This window comes from Thermobia domestica, chromosome 5 (genome assembly GCF_964235325.1).
Source record: "Thermobia domestica chromosome 5, izTheDome1.hap1.1, whole genome shotgun sequence".
NCBI classification, from domain to species: domain Eukaryota; kingdom Metazoa; phylum Arthropoda; class Insecta; order Zygentoma; family Lepismatidae; genus Thermobia; species Thermobia domestica.
In genome coordinates this window covers 18,334,697-18,358,755 of record NC_137458.1, presented here as the reverse complement: position 1 = coordinate 18,358,755, position 24,059 = coordinate 18,334,697, and the positions used below count along the sequence as shown (strand labels likewise).

The window sequence follows — 24,059 nt, the reverse complement described above, 5'->3', positions numbered from 1 at the left end:
AATTTTATCTCTTATAGGACCAATTTTGGGGTCTATCTTGAAAACGGTGCCTATTTTCAAAAATTGTTTCCTACAAAAATTGTTCAATTTTTCAAGCTCTTTAGAACGAGGTATCACTCGACCTACAATATGTTCCCATTTGAAAATTTCACGTTCACCCCCTCCCCCCCAAAATGGGGGGCGGGGGAAACCTAATGTTTGACTCATTTCTTAGGCCCCTCTGTATTGTACATTGTCTCTTAATATTTTTCGTACATGATGTATAGTTCGCGAAATATTGGCTTGTAACACTTATTTATAAGTACTGGAAATTTTATCGGATACAAGACCATTTTTGGGGCCCATCTTGAAAACGGTGCCCCATATCAAAAATTGTTTCCTACAAGAATTGTTCAATTTTTCAAGCTCTTTCGAACGAGGTATCACTCGACCTATGTTCCCATTTGAAAATTTCACGTTCACCGCCCTCCTCCCAAAATGGGGGGCGGGGGAAACCTAATGTTTGACTCATTTCTTAGGCCCCTCTATATTGTACATTGTCTCTTAATATTTTTCTTAAATGATGTATAGTTCGCAAGATATTGGCTTGTAACACTTATTTTGACTCACCCTGTATATATATATGTGTGTGTGTGTATGTACCTAATGTACCTATTGTCAGTCTTTCTTGTTCTCCCCTCCCCATTTTTTAAAAACTTTTACAGCATTATTTTGAAACATTTCTTGAATTGTGCATTGATCTTTATATCTTAAGACTATAACAGTGCTTGGCATACTTTCACTAGTCTTTTTACACAAGCACTCATTAGAATTCCAAAAAATAATTTCTCCATATTGCTGCTTCAAGAAGAAATGACATTAGTTCTTGTCAGTTTCTCTGTATGTTGTAATTACTGCTTATTTTGTATCTCATAAAGGGAAAGGGTGAAAGTAGGCATATATATCAGTGGAGAACAGAGTTATATGAAGTAAGAAAGAGAGTTACTGAGATATTTGCATATACAGTATATCTTTATTACCAGGAGTTAATATATGTGACGATTTTGCTGTAGAAACTTTAAGAAAATGGGACTTCCCATTTCAAATTTCGAAAATTCCTAAATAAAAGACACATACCAACATTAATCCAACTGAATATTTACAATCATGTGTATGTTTAGTTGCTTTACTTATTAAATTTTGTTATAGTTTTAATAAAACAAAACTGCCCAAAGCAAATGAAATGAAATCTTTGAGTTTTACGTCCCACGATTATGCCAGTTAGGCTAAAGGAGACGGTGATGATGAGAGATGAGTGAAATGAAGAAAGTAGGAGGAAACGGGAGAACCCCGAGAAAACCCACGCACACGGTGTTTGTCCACCCGAAGTTCACTTGGCGGGAGCTGGGATCGAACCCGGGACCCCTAAAACTGACCAAAGCATCCAAATATATGTAAACTTGTGTAACAGTTTCGGCAAATAACATCACGTTCACCAGACACGTCATGAAAGAACAATCCAATAATAACAACTTAAACATACAGCTATAATGAACAAGATATTTGTTATAGTTTTGAGTAGTCAGTTATCTAAGAAAAAAGGAACATCGGCATGCTTCCAGCTAAGCAACGTTTAGGTGTCTTTGCCCATCCCGAAAGTCAACTGGCTAGCGCGCGTGCCTTTGATGCACGTCGTCCTAGGTTCGATACCTGATGACAGCACAAAAAATAAGTCCACAAGGATTGCCTTTCATTAATTATCCGTCGTCTTCTTTAGCCTAAAGGACGTTCAACTAAATAACTGCATTTCATTTCACACTGAAAATGTCTGCTTTAAGTATAATAATACATGATTACTAGGTACTACTGATCATTTCTGAGTTATGTATCTTATACCATAAATCAACAATTACTAAAATTTGATAGTTTTACTTTACATTGTACGCTCTAGTTCGTTATGGATATTGAACAGTAGGACTGGCTTAGAAGTATTTTGTAACAGATGACTTTGTTCTATCTACTGATAAAAGTATGGTCGGTGCAAAACTGTGTCGACAAGGGTGAATGACACGCACCACCTGTACTAGATAGTCATTTAGAAATTAGTAATGCGTGCAATCCGAGTCAGGGCAGGGCGAAGAAAGAGCCAGCAATGTGCATGAAAATAAAAATAAAAAACGTTCAGTTCAACATCCATTATGCCCTTTAGGCTAAGCGAGATTATGATTAAGGCAAGTGAATAATTACGGAAGAATTAGTGGAATGAGCATGTGGGAGAAAACAGGAGTACCTGATAAAATCCATGGAGGCGATATTGTCCATCACAAACTTACGTGGCCAAGGATCGAACTAGGGACCCATGCACCAGAGGTAAGCACTCCACCGTGTGTAAATAGAGAACAGCCGCGTTAACGAAGGGGGGTATGCTAATAAAGGAAAATTTGTTATTTTTCAATATAACCGTTTGTTCCATGGTTAAAGTAGTGCCATTTTCGAGGTACGGATACCATTGCACGTGATCCGAAGTTAATTCAACAGCTGAAAAAAGAAATCATAGGAATTAAGGAAAAGAATGCTCATTGCGTCGATGTTCTTGTTTTGTGCCAAGACTGCTTCGGTAGTCGATAACACACCTATCACTCAAGTTTTAATAACTGCTCATACTAATACTAGATTTTATTTATTAGTTTTGTGCCCGAAACTCCTGGCACAAGATAAGGTCAACGACGCAGTAAGCACTCTTTTTCGTAATTTAACAGCGTGATTCTGTTACGGTCTCTGACTAATTAAGTCACAGGTAGTGGAAAATGCTTGCATCTTAAAATGTCGGGTTTTCTGGATGTCTAGCGAAGAATAATACTGTATGGTACACTATAAGAATTAACGGAATCTATCACTTATCCCTCAGCTGAATTTTGGGAATGATCCAAAAACATGGATCAAAATATTGCGATCTTGGTCAAGAATTTCAGGGATGATAAATAAATAAAAAACACTGCCTCAAAAGATTGCGATCTTGGTGAATAATCAGTTTCTGAATCAGGGGCCACAAAATTTTTGAAAGGGCAATAAATCGATTTTTTGTATTTTTTTCCGGAATATAAGGACATCATACTGAGTTAAGTGATAATTTGAGTTTGGTTACACTATATAGTTCTCCAGATATAAGGCCTACAAGAAAATTTCTGATTGAAATATATTGGACATTTGATACGGTGTCTCATGATATTTTGTTACAAAAACTAGAATTCTATGGTCTTGACAATGCAGCTCTGTCACTTCTTCATTCGTATTTAAATGGACGATATCAGAGAGTTGTTTATGAAGGGAAAGAGTCCAACCTGTTACCTGTTAGACACGGAGTACCTCATGGATCTATTCTTGGTCCGATTCTCCTTATCATTTGTATTAATGACCTCCCATACAATGTCGCTTCACCCTTCATCAATAGTTATTTATTTGCTGATGATCTCAATATCTATGTTAACTCACGACAAAAGGACTCAGTTCAGTCTATATTAAACATCACCTCAGATATTATTAAAGACTGGTGCACTTCCAACTTGCTTTGTATTAACTATGATAAGATCAAAGACTTGGTGCTTACCTACAATAACAACAATTCGAATGCAGAGCTTAAAAAATATTCCGCTCCTTTTCTGGGGTTTTTAATTGATAATCATTTGAACTGGGATGACCATACCCCTAAAGTGGAATCTAGAGCCAATAAAGGAGTTTATCTAATACGTAGATTAACATTGTGCGTAAGTTTAAAGGTACTTAACATTGTTTATTATGCGCAAATTCACAGTCATTTAAGTTATGGCACGATACTTTGTGGTCATCACTCCTCCATCAAAAGCCTATTGAAAATATAAAAGACATGTGTAAGATTGATGCTCGGTCTCCCTAGTCGAGCACATTGTAGGTCAAACTTCGTTAAATTAGGAATTATGACAGTACCTGCAATTTTCATATCCCAATGTCTGCTTTACATCAAGGAAAACAATCATATTTACAATGAATTAGGACACTCTCATACTTATCAAACTAGAAACAGGAACCGGTTAGGATTATTTAGATGGGAATATAGTAAGACACAAAAGACCTTTTACTATATGTCAGTTAAATTCTATAATTTTCTTCCTATATTTTTAAGACAACTTCCATTTCTGGTTTTTAAAGAACAAATACAGAACTTATTTATTAATAATTGTGTATATATAGTGTTGAAGAATTTTTTGAACTCAAAATTGTAAATTAAAATATTTTTATCTGTTATATGTTTGTTTATATTATGGTATGTTATATATGTAACCCTAAAATTTTCAACTTCTACCTACCTATTTCTGGCGCTTGTAATACATCTGATGTTCTCAGATGTTTCTGCAATAAAATGTATTATTATTATTATTCTCCCTGTACGAAGAACGGGTATTCTGCTAGTACAAACTAAAACAGTACTTATTCAGAACTGTATCCAGATGGTTCTAAGATTTACCATCTGGATAAAGTTAGTTATTATACTGTATAACCAGATGGGCTTCCATATGGTTTTCTTCGACCTAGAGAAAGCATGTGTTAGATTGCTACGGGATCTTACTTAGTACAGCAGTTCAGAACACATACATCTGTATAATTCAAGATATGTATGATGGACGGACTTCTTCATAGATCTAGTCTTCGCCCATTCCTTTTAGCAGTTGAGATGGACGAACTTACAGAGGATTTCGAAGAGTTGTAACCTTAAGATACGCTATTCGCCGAGGACATCGTACTCGTGAGACCAAGGCAGCACTGCAAAAAAAAATTTGATACTTGAAGAGGAGCATTGGGGAGCAAAGGGCTTAGAATTAACACTAGACAGATTTTTTACATTGTCTATTCAGCAATGTAATAGAAAATACAAGAAAACGACTGAACAAAGAAGAGGGAATAATGACGAAAAAATTCAAGTACTTAGGATCAACACTCCAGGAAATTGCAAGAATAGAAGAAAATGTACACAACAGAATTGGCTGCGGTGGGACAAAATGGAGAGAAGAGGCAATACTATAATGTAAACGTAGGGTACTAATACGCCTTAAATAAAAGTTTACAAAACAATTATGAAACTTGCCATATTATACGGAGGGAATGTTAGACGATGAAGGGAGAGAGGAACAGAAGCTGCGTGTTGACGAGACGAAGACGCTGCGGTGGATGTATCAAGAGACGTGGAAGAACAAATTTAAGAACGAAATGATCCGGAAAACACTAAAGGTGAGACCAGTAGTAGAAAAACTGCAAGAAAGTAGGTTGAAATTGTTTGGGCATGTAAAAAGAAAACCTTCCGAATACGTGGATCACCGAGTGGATGCTATAGAACCGAATGAGAAGCAAGTTCCAGGCCAACCAAAGAAAAAATGGGGAAACTGTGTGAAAAACAATATGGTGCAGTGTCTTGTCACCGTTAGTATGACATAAAATAGAAACAGGTCGAAGACAGCGACCCGAAATGCCGACCCTAGCTAAACGGAAAAAAACATTTAGAAGACGATAATTACTTCTTCGAAAGTCAATTTTGCTACCAAAATTGATTAATACATTTCTATAAACTTGGATCTACGTCATGATCTGCAAACCCGATCAAACTCACCAAGAAATAAATGACTTTTGTTTCAATATCCTGATGCTTTTAATATCCTACTAGGGCTAGTATGTAAATCAAGAATTGAACCAATCTATGTTAGGTAATCGCTACGAGTAATGTAAACATCAATTTCGGTTCGAAGTAGGGCAAAGGTAGTGGTTTCATGTCCGTAGAAAGCAGGCGCGTCAGCGACAATGGTTATGCGCAGAAATGAAAATACGAATATCAATGTCTCCAGAAGTATACCAACTGGAAATAGTAATTTACATTTTTGCAGTATCTATTTTACTGCTTCATCTATTTTAATACATGAGCTCTTGCTTTATGAATTAACATATTATAACTGTAGTTTTTCCAAAAAGTGATCCTCATATTTTTAGTCTGCATCATCATCCGGCACTAACTACTGAAGCGAGTATTTTGTTACTCATTAAACCTTCACATTATATACATTTCATTTCAGAAACTTGGACGGAAGCGGAAAATTCAGTAGTAGCCCAACATTTGTGATTATGGAATATTTTTGGAACTGGGGGGTCAAAATCACGTAAAAACAATACCATGTTTACAGAAGAAGTCAGCTGATGTTACGTAAGGGTAATTAATAACACAACCTAAATTAACCTAATTTAACCTTTCCTAAACCATCAAAACACAGAAAATATATGAAGAAAGTACGAATTTTAAACAAAGAATTCTGGCTCCACAAATTCAATAATCCTAACCTAAACTGACCTGACCTAACCTAAACCATCGAAGAGTACAGAAAATGTAGCAAAAAAGTACGAATTTTAAGCAAGAAGTTCTGACTCCCCAATTCCAAAAATATGCCTGTGACTATAAACGAATCATTGCTACCTCCTAACGCTTTCAGCAACTGCAAGCTGTTATCCTTAAATTTTCCAATTGTACCCGTCACAGCTTGTTTAATGAATGTAAAGAATTAAGAACAACAGCGAAATAAACTTCCTTGTATTTACCGTATGTAAATAAATAAGCCCTTGTAACTATCTTGTAATAAATAAAATAAAGTAAATATTGTCTTTAACGTCCGAATACATCTTTATTACACTTTCCATAGACAATGCAAATATCAAGTCTGGTTATTCCTTTTCGTGTTTCACGCATTCCTTTCACACACGAAAAAGTTTCATTGAAACGCCGGAGGTCATTTACGAAACTTTCGAACAAAGTACCCAGCATTAATAAAAGCTTTGCACGATAGATGGCTCAACCAAATTCAAGTATTTTTTTCTTAAAATAAAAACTTACCCACTCTTAACTAGCATAGAAACACAAATGTAAATACATAAAAACAAAATTTTACCTCCCGCCGTAGACATATTTGCTAATTTTGCTGCTCCGTGCTCTTTTCGGAAACAATCTTTTTCTTCTTCGTGATCTTTTTATGTCACAGTATAAACATAGCTAAAGTGTTGCCATCTAATAAAACTAACTCAAGTAACAGGGTTCTGTTCTATATTTTTGTTTATAAGCAATATGAATTAAAATTAAAAAAATAATAAATAACTAGAAAATATTCTAACAGTCGACTCGATTTGACACTAGTTATTTCGTTTTAAATTGATGTACGACAGTTACTACTACTTCTTCTGTGATGTAGATTTTCCTTTTGCAATATATAAATATTTTGAAAAACACAAGATCTTGTGTATTTTAACAAACATACTTGTATAAACAAATACATAACTTAAACCCGTTGGGGATATTGGAGCATAAGTAAACAGTAGCTGGCATTTTGTAACATTGTGTCTGCCATTCACAGCAATGACGATACCAGAGGGCGTAAGGAGGCGAGCGTCCCGGAATTGATTTTGTCCCAGTTAGGTTTATCGTAATGTGCGACAAGTAATATAAAGTACAGAACAAAAATAAATTGCATTAAATCAATACAAGTTATTTACTATGGATAAAATAAGTTTCCACCGGCGAAGTATTTCTGCACCGTTTACGAAAGGGGTATTTTATGTTTACAAGTACACTGAAACTATTAAATGAAACCAGTACTAGAATGAAACCGTACCACTGTAAAAACCTACGTGTTTTCATTACCGTTATTTTACATGTATACTCACATCCTCTGACGCACCTACGTCATCGTATTCCCTTCGGTCGCAAACCTGCGTAATCCCATACGCTTAGCCCTGTCCTTCTCGGTTAGATAGCATTTGTGCTCTTTAGTGGTCAGTTGCCACAGGTAGTTTTTTTTTTTCACCGTAGCTTTCATATCACACAACCGAACGCTGTTTTTATACGTGAATCTAAAAGAATTGTAATTTTTCAACAATTAGGTGTGGTGGACCCCTATAGTTTCTTCAATCCTAAGTACGGTAATCATTTTGCACAATGTGAAACTTTTGAAGAACAATAAGAAGGAAATTAGTGAAAGCATTATAATTATTCAATAATTCTTTCGAATGGTGTATCTAAACTTGATCTGCACGAAAATAGGAGCCTTCAAAAAATACCTCTACCACTGTGGTTGCCCCTCCAAGAAGTTAAAGTTTGCGAGTTTGCGTTGATACTGATGCACAGTAGTTTTAAAAATTCACTATGATCGTGTAGGAGGTCTGTGCTATGGCATACTTCTCATGACGTTAAAATGGGTACCATGTTGTTGCTACCTATAACCCACAACTTAATTATTATTTTTTTTTATTATTATTTGAGGTGAATGACTTCTTGAAGTATTTATTTTAACAATCTATTCGTAAAATTGCGGTCTTCCTTGATACTTAGAATTATACCGCCTTATGCAGAGTCGTTTTGACAAATGATTAGCGTCATGCTAAACGCCCGACTTCTGCAGGTAGCATATGTAAGTACAACGCTTTAGTATGGCACTAATCATACGTCAGAAGGACTCTGCATATGGCCCATAATATTGAATCAGATAAGTAAAAATAGTGTTAGATTATTTCATATCCCCTGCCAATTCGTAATTAGAAATAATATAATTTAGATTGTGTTTGAAACTGTCCGCAACGTACATCTTCATTTAAGGGAAAAGAATAGTAAAATAATTATGCTTTCGTAAAATAATTTCAATCATACTTACTTACTGACTGAAATCAGCATAATATGAACAAAATGAGTACTGATCGATGTTGGCAAAACTGCTAATATTGTGTTTCAGTCACGGCGAAAGGGGTGTTTTATATTTATATAAAAAGTATTTCTGAAATCAACTACACGAGAAGTATACATATATTCAGCAATGGATTCATTGCCAATTTCATTATTAGCTGATAATGGAAATACGCTACAACAGGTCAGGATAATAACTAATTCATAATACTTAAAAAGTACATTTTTAATGTTGACCTACTAGGTAGAGCATTATGTTGTCAGGCTACAAGCCTTGTAAGTTCATAATTCAAAGACTATAAACTGATGTAGTGTATTTTGATTTGTTTTTACTCCTTTTAGTTGGTTTCCAATTGCAGTTACACTCTATAAATAGATGAACGTATTATATTCAAGTGAAGCCTAGTTAATTTAGGAAATTGTAGTTTACTTTGACAAAACTACTGTTAACCATTTCGGTCTCCATTCAGAATGTTTGTTTATGTGGATGTTGACTTGAAGAGTAGGTCCATCAATATAAAGTAAAGCATATACCCTTCCTTTTGGATAAAATCGACGGCCTATGTTTAGCAGAAGGGTTCCAGCATTTCTCTAAAAAATGTTACAATTTTGGTAATTTCTGTTCACATTCGGTTAGTTTAGGGTAGGTTAGGTTTGTTAGTTTAGTTATATTAGTGTAGGGGTCCTGCATAATTTTCTAAAAAAAAAAAAAAAAAAAATAGAATTTCGCTTATTGCTACTAATATTAGGTTAGTTCAGGTTAGCTTAGGTTAGTTTATGTTAGGTTAGATTTGGTTACGTTATGGTACGTCTAAGTACTAGCAACATTCATTTCTCCTTTTTTTATTTTTTTTATTTTATTTTATTTTATTTTATTTTTTTTTTTTTACGTGGTTCTGGACCCCTTGTACTAACGTACTCCAAATCAACTTGTAGTAGAATGGGAAATTGTGTTTTAGAAGCGAAGGATAGGCCTACTTATTTGGTGCAAGTTTATTATTATTATTATTATTATTATTTGTAGATTTTATAACTTTAGGCAAAATTTTTATATATCGTGGCGCAGTTCCGATTTTTTTTCTTTTTTTAATATATGCCCCTACCAAATATCAGTTACTTCTGTGGAAAAGAGTGTCCTGTTGATAAACTGTACTTTTGCCTTAATGCTTAAGAAACATTGTTTGGGATTGAAATGGGTTAACACAGCGTTTCCCAACCGGTGTGCCGTGAATGGACCGCTGGTGTGCCGCGAGGAAATCGAAACAAAATTATTAATTCTATAGCAACCAAATTGTAAGACATAGTAAAAAATGTATATTTTTGTATTTCACATTACTATGAATTTCTACCATGGAAAAAATACTGTAATTGTAATACATTATTCTACATCTATTACTGTGTAGCAGACAATATTTCGGCTCATATACATTTCCACGGTTAGCTGCTATGTTACCTTTCAGTTGAGAGTAATACTAACACCGGGAAATGGAAGAACTTGTACGGTACGCGTCAAGTGAACGTTCGTAGAACACTCATTCGCACGCAAATGATAGAACAACACTTTGTTCAACAGCTGTGTTTTGACCTCGACGCATGGCAAGCTGTGTGATTGCAATAATATGCAACGGTTTTGGTTAAAACAGCAAAGTACAAGACATTTGTTGGTTCGTTCGTTATTAGTGATCTTCGTTATTAATGAAAGGTTGGATACAGTTTTTGAAAAAGAAAGTGTATTTTTAACAATCTGAGTCCTATATTTCATTGCAATTGTTTTCTATTTTAACAGAATAAAAAATAAGGATTATGAATTAGCATAGGGGAAAACCAGTGATCAAGCTTTCATCTCTGTGAGAAAGAGATCAGTAATCACAGAAAAAAAAAAAATTACCATGGTATTTTATATTTACAAATAATAATAATAATAATAATATTTATGAGTGTGCCGCGAGAATACAAGTTACACCCGTAGTGTGCCGCAATTTGAAAATGTTGGGAAAAGCTGGGTTAACGATTGGGAATTAATTCAAAATTGAACCCCAATACTTTCACTTAAATGGTATAATTAACATTTAATATTAATTCCTAATGCTTTTTTGACTTCAGTTCGCGACTTGTATTATATGAGGAGAAAGATTGTATTTAAATAAAAAAATCAACAAAAATGATATTTTAAAAAAATATCATGATTTTTTCCACCCTGGGTATCAATCTACTACTTTGTTCTTCAGTGAATGTAGCTCATGTAAGTCTAGGGAAAGCCTCAAACAAAATATACGACATACTACTGTATACCAAGATCGTACTGCATTTTTTTTAAACAAAAATTATCGTGGAACATATTTTTTTAAAATTGGGGCAGGTAATTCAAACCTTCATTCTTGACAGATTTTAACACAAGTTTTCGGATTTTCAGAATGCTCCGTACACTATGGTTTTCGTAATCGAATATTTTTTTTACGTGGTTAATATTAGAAAATTGTTGTCCATGTGTATGTTCAGATTTATAACATGAGAGTTGATTTCATCCTTTATTCTTGCTGGATTGTAACTTAAGTTGTAAAATAGAAAAAGAACTGTACCCTATGTAGGAAGTAGTTGAATTTTTCCTTGTGACGTGATTTCAGTAAGTTTTTTTCGGGCTATCAGCCAGGAAAAAATATTCACATCCAACTTTTCGAATGCAGACATTGCATTCGTTTTCAAAGATTGTAATGAACAGACCGACAGAAATAGAAACAGAATGAAGGACGCCCCTCGGGAAACCCCGCGTCCTGGATAGTGAGTAAGGCATCAACCAACATTCTACATAGCTCTCCTCCATGTTGTTAGTAAACTAAAGTATCTGTCGGGAAATGTGTTTGTCGCGGTTTTGTATCTATACGGAGACATATACACGCGAATCTGTCAGTGTGTAGATAGAAAAGAAGACAGGAAAGCGCAAGAGAAGTTATTTTGTTTTGATAGAGGGATAAGAAAAAACCTAGAGATGCAAGGGCTCGGAAAAAAACGGCTGTTTTGGAAAAAAAACTCGTTTTTTCTGCTTCGCTTTTTTGCTTGGGAAATTTTGGGCTCTTTTCAAAATTCTGCTTTAAATTGATAAAGAAGATCTTGTTTCGCTTCTCTACAACACAAAAACTCATTTAATTAGTGGTTGATGCTGATAATAATATAAAACCTCGAAAATAAATCATGAATTTCGAAAAGATATTTCAAACAATTTAAATTTTTAACATATTTGCATTATGAATTCCAAAGGATTAATATAGCATTTAGGTAATGTAAATGTTATCTAACTATAGATTATACCATAAGAAAGCTATTTAGATAGAAAAATCATGAAAATGAAAAAGGCCAAAATTTCCAAAATTCTCGTTTTTTTTTTCAAAAAAGCCGGCTTTTATGTGAAAAAAACCATCAATTCAGAAAAGCCGACTTTTTTGCATCTCTAAAAAAACCTTTGTCGGTCATGCAATAGGCAATTTACATGGCAAAACCACACTGCGGAGGGATGGCAAAAGTCCATGTAAACATGTCTAAAATAATAAGTTATTGAATATCTGTTAAATTAAAGACCTATCAGAATATGTCATTTCTCATGCAGATCTGTGTTGCCTGGAGAGGTATATTGTTAGTGGGGATATCTGTTATTTTTTAAAACATGCAAAATCTGGCCTGATCCTTGTCCATTGCTGAGGCCGTCGTCTGACTGCAGGCTGCCCGTCAATACGGAACCGTCGTCAATACTTATTCTACTTGTTTCTTTGTCTGGCGTTTTTACTTTCTTCGTTTGTTTTGAGTTTTTCTGCATACGACGGTTCCGTTATAAATAGTCTTCCATCTGTGATTGGTACGATGTTTATTGTTACTTGAAAGAACTTCTTTGTAGTGGACTGTATTGTTTATGTGAGCTTATTTCTATCTTCTGGTTTTGTTGAAATAGCGAGCACCGATGCAACCCGGTTGTTGTGTTAAGTCCTTCTTGTTGTGATCTGAATCCATTTGTTCTGAGTATTTGTGTTCATTCTGGTCCTTTTGAGGATCAATTTCTGTTTGCTCACTAATATCCTTTGTGATGATGACTGGAATTTTTGAAGAAGAGACCGGAGATATGAGCATGTATATATGGCGAGTACTTAGGGGCAGAGCTATGAATGGGGACTTGTGATTGACTGAGGGAAATGCTGGCTTCTGATTGGCTGTGAGGGATTCTGGCTCCTGATTGGCTGTTGTTGTGGCTACAAGAAATAGCTTCGTTGAGTGTCTGTTTTTTGTTCCTGAAAAGGGTCGGCCAGATAGGGCTGAGTTGAAACCCGTTCTCTCTATTGAAACTATTCCTTTCCCGTGAGATAGCTATGGCTTCCTTTATTATTCTGTCCCAAAAATTGCTGCATTTGGCTACTATGGTGGTGTTTGTAAAATCAGTTCTGTGTCCAAGCTCTAAACAATGCTTTGCTAGTCCTAACTTTTTGGGTTGCTTAAGTCTTATGTAGCTGTTGTGTTCTTTGCATCGTTGTTCTATTGTACGTCCAGTCTGGCCTATGTATGCTTTGCCACATTCGCATGGTATACGGTATACACGAAGAGTGCGCAGGTAAGGACTTCTAAATGATACATCTGCTGCTACTTATTTCATAACATTAGCCCAGAAACATTCTTTTTCTACGACTTCTTGTTTTTTACTAAAACAAAAAAAAGGTAGTATTCGGTTTATTTAAATTATTTATATATATATATGGGGGGGGGGAACAAACTTGATCCGTGCATCATTTGGCTACAGTATGAATGAGGAATTTACCACTGGCGTGAGCTTAAGTGATTGTGTTTATAGATTCACTTCATGAGCTTCCCCATTAGTAATACGAATTACTCGTTTCTTGACGACATTACGGATTCAGCACTTAATAAAAAAATTCCGTATGGACACAGTCAAAACCAGATACATCTTAGTGTCAATCCATAGTAAGGCAGAGTTATTTAACTATATATATAGCAGTTATGCTATGTCTTATCTATGATTTACATAGAACGGGATGTAGGCGAGAGGTATCGTAATCATAGCAATAACCAACTTTCTTAGAAATCTAGACATCGATAATTTGTACGCCAATATTCATGAACATTCTTTTTCTGTTGAAATGAATAGGGTTTTGGGGGAATGTTTGAATGAGTTTAGTTTTATGTTTAGTCGTGTCTGTTGAAACTCCCCAAGCACTGAGTCATAACTAGGCATTGACAAATATGAAACAGATACATACCTTAGATTATTGATGTAGAGTACAACACAGGTAGATTGATTTTCTTTGATAAGATGTTCCTTCTGATAAGTCCTTGTCGCAACTACCACGACTTTGGAAAGCCAAGTGGTTTTGATTCTTGACTCAAGCTGGTCTCGACTGAGGTCATGGACTTCCTGTATTTGTGTGAAATCGTATGAAGTGTACCTATGAATCTACTTCTCTCATCATATTTGAGCTTCTTCGTGGCTAAGCGGTTAGCGTACGCGCCTTTGGCGTGGGAGACCCGGGTTCGATTCCCGGCGGGAGCTCATGTGGTTTGGATTCCAAGTTAATCAGGAGGTCCAGGTCTCATATAGTCTCGCTGCTGAATGAGACGCTAAACTAAAATCAACTCAACTCTCATCATATTTGTCAATGCATGAATTTACATGTTGACTTGTGAAAGGTAGATGACGTCAGTGCTTTGCAACGATTTCCAAGACGGAATTACATTGCAGTTTTTACAGATACAGAATTAATTAATTAATCACAATTTAGTTTTGAAATATCCACCATTTCCTTTCACTCTTCGTTGAAAGTCATTTGAAGAGTAATGAACTAAAAGTACAACTACGGATAAAAGTTTAATAATATTCAATAGCGTCCGTGACACCCCCACCGGAAAATCTGGCGTCACTCATGCGACAGGAAAAAATCAAATGGAAAGTAAAATACAAATAAACATGATTAAAATGTGCATAATAAATTATGTGCAATGTAAAAATAATTAAATACTGAAAATTGAAATAAAAATCCCAATAAATAAAGATATTTCGAGAAGTTTTGGGAAGTTCGTGCGTAAAATCTGTTACTCGTCTGGATGAAAATGTAAGGCAGTGTTTCTCTGTAACAAAACCAAGTTCACAAAATGCAAGTTAATCGTCTCGAAAGCAGGCAGTTGCTGAATTTTCACTTGTTGAGAAGATAGTAGCCTATTCACACGACTTGCATGCTGCATTGCAACGTTTCCATCCGTCATTCAGAATAAAATAAACACATCACCAGAAATAAAAACACTGACACCACTTGGAAATTAAAAATAATGGTTTCAAGAGGCGCTTGAAATGAAAGTACTGGTACGGAGACATACTTGACAATTTTGTTTTGAAATTGACAAAACCGAAGCAGTCGAAGAAGAACGACAGAAGCGGAAGGGATGAAAGAGAAAGAAAAATCGTGAACTGTGGCAAAGAAATTAGCAAAATCAGGACAAATTGCAGTGTTTTGTTTCTTTCCTCGAGTTAATATGGAAATTAAATCTGTGCTATCAAAAATCTGGATATGGGAATATTCGGATTTTGAAAAATTCGAATTCCAGATATCCGGATTCAGATTTATATCGGGATTTCAGATGTCGGGTTTGAAAATCCAGTCTTGATTTGTAATTCGGATATCTAATCCGAATCCGGTTTTTGGATTTACTAGTAAATCGGCCAAGGGGGAGGGGGTGAAAATGCTCCCACATGGATCTGTGTCAGTTTCGTAATCATATAATGGTGTAGGAGAAAAAACCTATTAGATGCAGGCACCACCACTGGTCCCCATTCTGTTATTCCTCAAGAAACCAGCCAAACTGGGAAGGATTGAAAGAAGAAGCATGTGGAAGCCCTGCAACGATTTGTTACTCATATCAAGCAGCAATTTTACAGGAACGTGCTGAACGTTTTTTTTTCTCGGGTTCTTAATCTGGAATGGACGTATCAGATTTAAATTTTATACCAGCCCTAGGACAGTGCAGTTTCTTTTTTTTATTTATTTATTTATTTATTTATTTATTTATTTATTTATTATTATTATTATTATTATTATTATTATTATTATTTTTTTACAACACGCAGATTATTGATAGTTTGTATCTTCGTGTGTTGCAATACATTTGTCACACGCGTCATTATATGTTCCTACTGTCCTTTTTCATTTCACCATTACTTTAGGTTATGTAATAACAAGGTAAATGCTCAGTTTTCCAAATTCGTTACGTATTATTCCGCATTTTCAGTACCGGTATTCGCCATTTTATTTCTCCGAAGCACAGACAGGTGATACACCACTTTTCTACATAGGCATATATACACAGATTTACTCCTATTAATTGCCACGTTACACTTTAAGTTTATAAGCTTTGTAACTCAAAACCTCCATTTTTCTCTTACCTTGTTGTTGCAGAGGGTCCTTCAATTGTGCTTGGGACAGAGAACGTTTTGTCAAGGATAATTGTTCGCCAAAATCCTGTAACTCAACAGGGCTGTTTAGGGGGGCCGCGGTGGCTCAGTGGTAGAGCGTTCACCTCTGGTGCTTGGGGTCCCGGGTTCGATCCCAGCCCCCGCCAAGTGAACTTTGTGGTGGACAAACACCGTGTGCGTGGGTTTTCTCGGGGTTCTCCCGTTTCCTCCCACTTTCTTCATTCCACCATTTCATTCATCACTCATCATCACCGTCTCCTTTAGCCTAAGCGGCATAACCGTGGGACGTACAACTTAAAGATTTCATTTCAACAGGGCTGTTTGGCGGCGTTGGTAATTCATCACTAGATGGCAAATACCCATTACAGTTTGCATAGTGAATCAAACCATGGACCTCAGTACTTGGGTTCAGGACGGCAGTTCACTCCCCCCCCCCCCCGCCACTTTTTTGAAGTGAATGTATATAATTTCATTTGCAAATGTAAAGTTTTTGTATGTATTACTGATTCATAGAAAAAATGGTGCCATATAATATTTGTCGTTGCGTGAGTACGTATTGGTTATTTGTCTTCCCGTAGAATTAAGAAAGCTACAGGAACAGATCATGCCTTACCCCCCCCCCCTTTTAACGTCCAATCGCCGCCACTGCTTGGGGTACATGATTGTGTTCGTAGTATAACAGTGACGTAGATAGGATGGGTCGGTGGTTCAAGAGTTCAAATGTGTGGTAGGGCGGAGATGCTCGTATCAATTGCGTCGTTCGACTTGTCCAAAATTTTATCGGCCGTATCTTTTTCTGTAAATCTTTTAACGAAATGGTCTTCTTTTTCATATTACTGGTTGAGCGGTATTTGTGCCAAATACAGTAAAATGTAATAAACAAATATGGATCCAACTCCATTCTGAAAAGAAATGAAAGACGTATAAGCGCGTAGAATACTAGTCTAATAGTAAAATGAGGAGGAGGAATCCACTAATTTAGTTTAGCGCCCATAATCTAAATACTTAAATTATAGAAATAACATATTATTTAAAAAAAAAAAAAAAAATACTCCCTCTTTTATATTCTTCGATCTTCAGTTTTGGCTATTCGCTGAAATTACACTAAATTAAGAAAAAAATGCACTCACTTCAACTTGAGTACTAACTGAAGGGTAAGGGGAAAAAAGAAGGAATGTCACAAAATTGCATTTTCGAGAAAACGGCGTTTTAATATTGAAAACCACGTAAAAAGAATAGGGTTAGTTACACCTTTTGCCCTTTTTACATGGACATTTTTACATCTACGCATGCATGGCATATACAGTCAAATAATATCAAGAGTCACCAACAGATAGGACAAAGCACCCGAAAAAGCTCATACATGGACATTCCTTGTTTTTTGCCCTTACCCTTGCAACTGTGAAACTTACAGTTTGATAAACTTTCTGTATAAAAACTTTTTTTTTTTTTACTTTTTTTTTTTTTAACGAGGGGAAGTCAAGAAGTAAAGGGACTTTGGTGAGAAGGTACATTTATTCTAATGATAGAAAAAATGAATTATACATTATTTTTCTACATAATCTCCCTGCACTTCAACGCACTTTTCACAACTTTTTTGATTCCATTGGCAAAAAAGTGTTTCAGTTGCACCTGCAACCAGTTTTCCACTGCATCAATGATTTCTGCGTCGGTTGCAGATCATCTTTTCCTGAGCGCTTCCTTCAATGGAATACGCTAAACCATGACTGATATGTAAAGAGTATTGGCGATTTCGTCTGTTTTCCATCACCATACCCTCAACGACTTTCAAATTGTCTTCAGTCATTGACATCGATGGCTGCCCGATCTTTCTTCGTCACATAAAGAAGTTCTTCCCTGTGTGAAACTCTCTATCCATTCGTAGATAAACAGCTGTCACCGTACTGCGCTTGCATTCGACGACTTATTTCCTCCTTGGTGCAGATCGACAACGGAGCTGCCATGTTGAACGGTCTGCTACACCCCAGCGACTAACGCGGGAATAAGAGTGACACGTTGCATAGAAGTGTTGTAGACGACACTAATTCGGCGCTGGATACTAGGAGTGTTACCAAACCCTAGTGGGAGAAATTGCAAGTTGCTTTACTTTTTGACTTCTCCTCGTACTTAAAAATAGAATTGTAAGACCGAACGTGTGTATTTAAAAATAGCTCAGTTCATACAGTAATAAATAAGAATGTTCCATTATATACTTCTAATACCTGTAATTTGTATTAGAGTTACTGTTTAAAAGATCTTATTTTATTATTATTATTTTTTTTTTTCAGTTGGCGCTGTTAGCATGGCTGCGCGGAGGAGATGAATACAAAGGATTGTTAGAAGCTGTGGTAGCAGGCAAGATCTGCTTGGATTTGTGGCAGAAACTCACTGGCAGAGACAAAGTAGATGCCTACAGGGTAAATGTTAACTTATAGAATGTTTTCTTTCCGAAAGAATGTAAAGATTTGGAGGATAGAAGTACAATAGGAATATAACATAATTCACAATTCAGAGCTAGAAAAAAAAAATTCTTCTGACTTAGGTGCCAGTTCTAAAAATTAGATACTAATTTGATACACAGATGGGTGTTTAGGCGTTAAATTATGGTAGGCACACAAGTTTTTCGCAATGCGCGATAGAACGAAATGCGTCAGAATTAAGTAACTTCCAGTTTCTTGATATTTTATGATATTCTATATATGTTTTCATTACTTTCCGTTGCGTGATAAAACGCGAAATTGGCAGTTTTGCGCGGAATTTTTAACAATACGCAAAATAACGCGAAATTTTAAAAGTACGTTTTCATCAATTTAAAAACGCCAGTTTTCCGCTGACGGAACGGTAGAACATGGCATGTACGGTGCATTTTTGGTGATTTGGACACAGCAATAGAGGACATGTTGCGCATTAGCTATCACCATCGCAGCTGGATAAGGAAGAACCGTTTTAATTAGCTAGCCAATGTCATGGACTACTGATAAGTGACAAACACACAACAATAAAGGAGGAAAATGTGGGAACATGTAACATGCTTATGTTTAATGCTTAAATGTAACTTGTCCCTATGTGTTTTCAGAAAACAGCAAAACTTTCCTACTCATAGTAAGTTTAGTTACTGATTTTCCTTCAGTTTGATTTTTTAAAAATATAATTTTCTATAAGTGAAATGTACAATAAGTGACATATTCAGTGTAATTTGTTTTTAGGTTATTAATGGCTTATTTCTGTAGTGATCTATGAATAAAAGGAACAATTTTTAAAGTGTCAGGGAATATCTTTTCCACAAGAGCTACAAAATGCGAAACTTTGTTTGCAAAATGCGACAAATCGAGAAATTTTCAAATTCTTGGTGCGAAAAACTCGTGCCCCTAATTATGGTCATCGGTATAAAAAAAAAAAAAAATACAAGCTTCCTTAGTGTTCCATATCCCTCGGAACTAAGGGCAACTGAAGGCAAACGAAGTAATATTTTGCAAAGCAGCAATGTATTATATGTCTTGTAGTTCGAGAACTGGAACACCATTAATCCAGTGTTATGGATGGATGAAAATCCTCTAATCATGGATCATAAACATGAAATTATTGTTAAGGCATTGATGATCTGAAATTGTTTATTAGGTTATTTAAACTAAAACATCTTGCGTTCGATGCTAGATACCGATGCCGAAATGCGTGCACGCGGATGCTTCAAATCCCTAAATCTTCACCTTCTGTACGTTGACTCTTGATGTGGTCCCATACGAAGAAGTCGCATTTCAGCATCGGTACGTACAATTACCCCAGCAGTATTGCAGAGTATGTTCACGTGCACCGCGGGAAGATGGAAACTCTGCTTGGATATAGAGGGCGGCCATGTCGAACAGCTGTGATTTCTTTGATTTATGATGTCTTCGTTGATATTATAAACAGTTCATTTAAATACAAGTGCTGTTTTAGGGATTTCTCGGGCACTGTATTTGATTGGCTACGGTATAATCTTGCTTCAAAATCGCAGTTATTACGTATTCCTAATGGAAAGGAGATAGCTGTTTTATTATTACTGGGGCCGCGGTAGTTCAGTGGTAGAGCGTTCACCTCTGGTGCTTGGGGTCCCGGGTTCAATCCCAGCCCCGCCAAGTGAACTTTGTGGTGGACAAACACCGTGTGCGTGAGTTTCCTCGGGATTCTCCCGTTTCCTCCCACTTTCTTCATTCCACCATTTCCTTCATTATTCATAATCACCGTCTCCTTTAGCCTAACCGGCATAATCGTGGAACGTAAAACTCAAAGATTTCATTTTTTTATTATTACTGATGCGAACAGTTGTAGCCTTTTGATCCTAATCCTCGCAGTAAATATCGCATCTGTGTTTTTGGCGGGAGACTTCCTGTTTCTTACAGCTTAACAGTGTTGATTATCTCTCGTTTGATTTCTTTGGGAATTATTTTTCTGTTTTCTTTCAAATGAATTGAAATTTTCAAGATATTATTCTACTAAGTTTCTCCAAGTTTAGCTAAATGTCCTCTCTTTTTCGATATGAATTTAGCATCACTTAAATTAATTTTATGATTAAATATTGTAGTATCCCGGAAATGGTTCTGTTTACAAACAACCGCCACGCACATTCTTACTACGAACTACTACAGAGGCAGATTACAGGAACACTAGCGCCACCATTACAGTGGAGCAGCTGTAAAACCGAAAGTACCATCGCTACAGACATGAGTTTCTGACTGGTCAATCAGGGCCGTGCCGTGGGGGGGGGGAGCTGGGCGACGGCCCCGGGCGCCGAAGTAAGAGGGGCGAAAAATTCAGGAGAAAAAGGGAAAAAAGATGGGAAAAATAGCTTGGAATATATGTATGAGGGCGCTGTCGTATACTCTCGTTTCGGGCGTTGATTTTCCACGGCACGGCCCTGTGGCCAACTCCCATTCCTTAGCTTGCAGTGGAGCATTGAGGAATTTGTTATTGCATAACACTCAGCTTGCAATGGAGCTTCGTGGTTCTCCTTTCCCGCTTAGCTTTCAGTGGAGCTCAGTGGGGACTCTTAACCCCTCTCTGCTTGCTGTGGAGCATTGAGGATCCTACTTTACCTCATCTTGCTGTGGAATTTTATGAGGAATCCTCCCCCTGGTCATCTGACCTAGGACATGTATTTTACCTAAGATTATATTGGAGAGTTTTATACTGTTTTTTAGTGGAAATTATATCATACTGTTTCATATCTGTAAATTTTGTAATAAAATGGTAGTGGGAGAACACGATTCTCGAGTGTAATGTGCTCTACCTTCTACCTACATAAGCAGAACTTTACAATATTAAAATTATATAAAACAAAATTTAATTTTCACGAAGTGAAGGACATTTAAATAAATTTTAGGAAGGAATCAACAAAGTCAAACCATTAAGATTCAAGTTTATTTCAGAGAAAAGACGAAAGTAATTCCCTATATGAATCAATAGGCTTAAAAAACAAAAATGGCGCCGGTATTCAGAACCGTTAATCTTCTACGCACGGTAGCTCAGTGGTAGAGCGCTTACGTCTGGTTCGATCCCCGGCCAAGTGAGTTTGTGGTGGACAATATCGTGCTCGTGGGTTTTCTCGTGGTTCTCCCATTTCTTCCCACTTTCTCATTCCACAAATTATTCCATCCTCATTCACTTGCATTAATTGTCGTCTCCGGTAGCCTCAAGGGCATGGTCGTGGGACGGGAAACTCATAAAGATTCCATTCTTTTCTTTCAAAGATGTGTTCTAAACTATCATGTATATAAGGTTTCAGATCGAGACAGCCTCGATTCCTTGAAATGCACAAAACACCCACACGGCTCTGTCCTTGTCAACAGACCATAAATCTTAAGAAAACAATAGGCGACCCTCAGTTAGAAAGAGGAAAAGAAGTTGCCAAACGTCCCCTTTCCTTCAGATTTCTTTTATTTATCATAAAAAGTAACAACATTATGTGTTTATTTCTCACTTGTTTTCCTTTCTTTTTTCTTCTTGCTTGTTTCTTTTTCTACCTAATGACATTGGACATCTGGCAACATCCACTAATTACCATCCTAACAAGGGGTGGTTTGCCCTTTTGGTAGTGGTGTGAGACCATATGCTCTTATGTTTTGAAACTGATAACTATCCTTAAATACACTATTAAACACACATTTAATAGTCAAAAAACTGTAAGTAGCTACAGACGGTTTTGTCGAACCAGTGTTCTCCTCATTACTGTAATTGAAAAACTAGAGCTAAGAGGCAACTTCATCATGTAACAGATTAAGCAGCTCCTGTAACTGTCTAATTATGTAAGTTCCTGTCGTTTTGAATTAAATGTATAAACGTGACAAACCGCTTATAACTTTCTAATCATAAAGTTCCTGTTGTTTTGAATTAAATGTATAAACGTGACAAGACCATCTGTAGCTTTCTGGCCATGTAAGTTCCTATTGTTTTGAATTAAATGTATAAACGTGACAAACTTCTTTCTTGCAGACGCAGGCGATTCTGTCGATTGCTCAGTACATCAAGGAGCATCCACAAGCCACAGAACTTGAGATTCAGAAGTTTGTAAAGACTGAGATCAATATGTTCAAAGAGAAGATAGAAAGCACTTAGAGAATTAGATTTTGACGAATTTGGGGGAGCAATTTATGATCAAGAATACCCGTGCCTTGTACATCGTTTGGTGACTACATTGCACTGTGTGGAAATAGAGAGAGTCCGAATAGAATGGTGGATTTTGTGTGTATGTGTGTATATACATAATGTAGTAGTACAAGTTACATTTGTGTATGGGGTTGCGCTTTTTTCGTTCTTTTTATTGCTTTCTTTAAATGTAATCGAAAGAAAAAAAGTTTCTTAGATTTACAGTTCACAGCCACAGTTGTGTACATAGCTTGAATACGCGGTAATGTTTGCATTTATTTATTTGTTCAATCCAGTAATTTGCGTGACGTGTTTTTTTAAACAATGGTAATAAAGCAGTGGCATAGCGAAGGAAAAGGGAATGAGATACCCCAATACGTGAAAGGTTAACTACGTGAATTGTGCGTTACAAAGAAACAACAGGTTTTTTTTCCCATAATATTCTTAAAGGACAAATAGTTTACACAAGTCGCCTGTTTATCAAAATAAATCGACTGTTGTGCTTAATAATTTTTAGAAGAGAGGAAGCCAGAACATACAACTGATTTTTTTGGTCAAAAAAATTGAAACGTGCAATAATATTTTAATTCTTGCTTCCAAACGTTTTAGTATCGGTTTCTTTGCTTTGGTATTGTATATTTTTTTTAAAAAAGGGTAATAAACTACTATCTGGAAAGGAATTTGATTGTCTGAGGAACAAGTGTTATTAATGTATGTTCCTGCATAAGCCATAAGTTCTGTTATATAATGAACTTCTGTACATTTTTCTGAAACAAGGAGAAATATGTATAACAAATGAATAAAAAAGAAATACTATATTTTCTTTAATGTGTCAATTTATATATGTATGCTTAGATTAGGATATTCATTCGTTTCTCCTGTTCGTAATAATAAAACAGTAAGACCTGATAATATTGGCTACGTAATAATAAAACAGTAAGACCTGATAATATTGGCTACGGAGCTTTCGTAGTAACCTGGCCAAGATACAAAAAATAAGTATGGTAAATTAATTTTTAAAAACAGAATCTATATCACTAGATAGTAAACTTCTAACCGACGGTATAATTCTTTATTTTCAATAATTGTTGTGTGGTTAATGAAAGCCGGTGTGGCAATCGAACAGAACATGTGGTGCGTTGTAGGTCCTGTTGTTGCCAAAGACTGTACCAACAGAGACAAGAGCATAGCAACAAACTTATTTTAGAACATTTAACAAGCCATAATACGACAGGATGCTTTATAATGTATGATTTCCAA

The 24,059-nt window shown here is 36.0% G+C and overlaps 2 protein-coding genes across 2 annotated transcripts in view; one reads left to right on the top strand and one right to left on the bottom strand.

The window, feature by feature from the left end:
• Nucleotides 1–7,091, bottom strand: part of LOC145685761 (protein dpy-30 homolog) — a 51,393-nt gene extending 44,302 nt beyond the window's left edge. The window contains exon 1 of the mRNA XM_081758270.1: nucleotides 6,939–7,091. Within this exon, the coding sequence (XP_081614396.1) occupies nucleotides 6,939–6,954 (16 nt within the window). The 5' untranslated portion in view covers nucleotides 6,955–7,091. The remainder of the gene's footprint in view (nucleotides 1–6,938) is intronic.
• A 1,651-nt stretch (nucleotides 7,092–8,742) lies between these two features.
• Nucleotides 8,743–23,627, top strand: LOC145685760 (uncharacterized). Its single transcript, XM_081758268.1, has 3 exons — nucleotides 8,743–8,903; nucleotides 18,467–18,595; nucleotides 22,647–23,627. Exons 1-3 carry the CDS (start codon nucleotides 8,850–8,852, stop codon nucleotides 22,767–22,769), a joined length of 306 nt encoding a protein of 101 aa, XP_081614394.1. The 5' UTR covers nucleotides 8,743–8,849; the 3' UTR covers nucleotides 22,770–23,627.
• Nucleotides 23,628–24,059: the final 432 nt, after the last annotated feature.

What these genes read in the sequence shown, in the direction of transcription:
- LOC145685760 (XM_081758268.1), top strand. Translation starts at nt 8,850, where the DNA reads ATGGATTCATTGCCAATTTCATTATTAGCTGATAATGGAAATACGCTA. An exon ending in ATGGAAATACGCTACAACAG is followed by an intron (nt 8,904 to 18,466) that starts GTCAGGATAATA and finishes TTTTTTTTTCAG; the next exon opens with TTGGCGCTGTTAGCATGGCT. An exon ending in ACAAAGTAGATGCCTACAGG is followed by an intron (nt 18,596 to 22,646) that starts GTAAATGTTAAC and finishes TCTTTCTTGCAG; the next exon opens with ACGCAGGCGATTCTGTCGAT.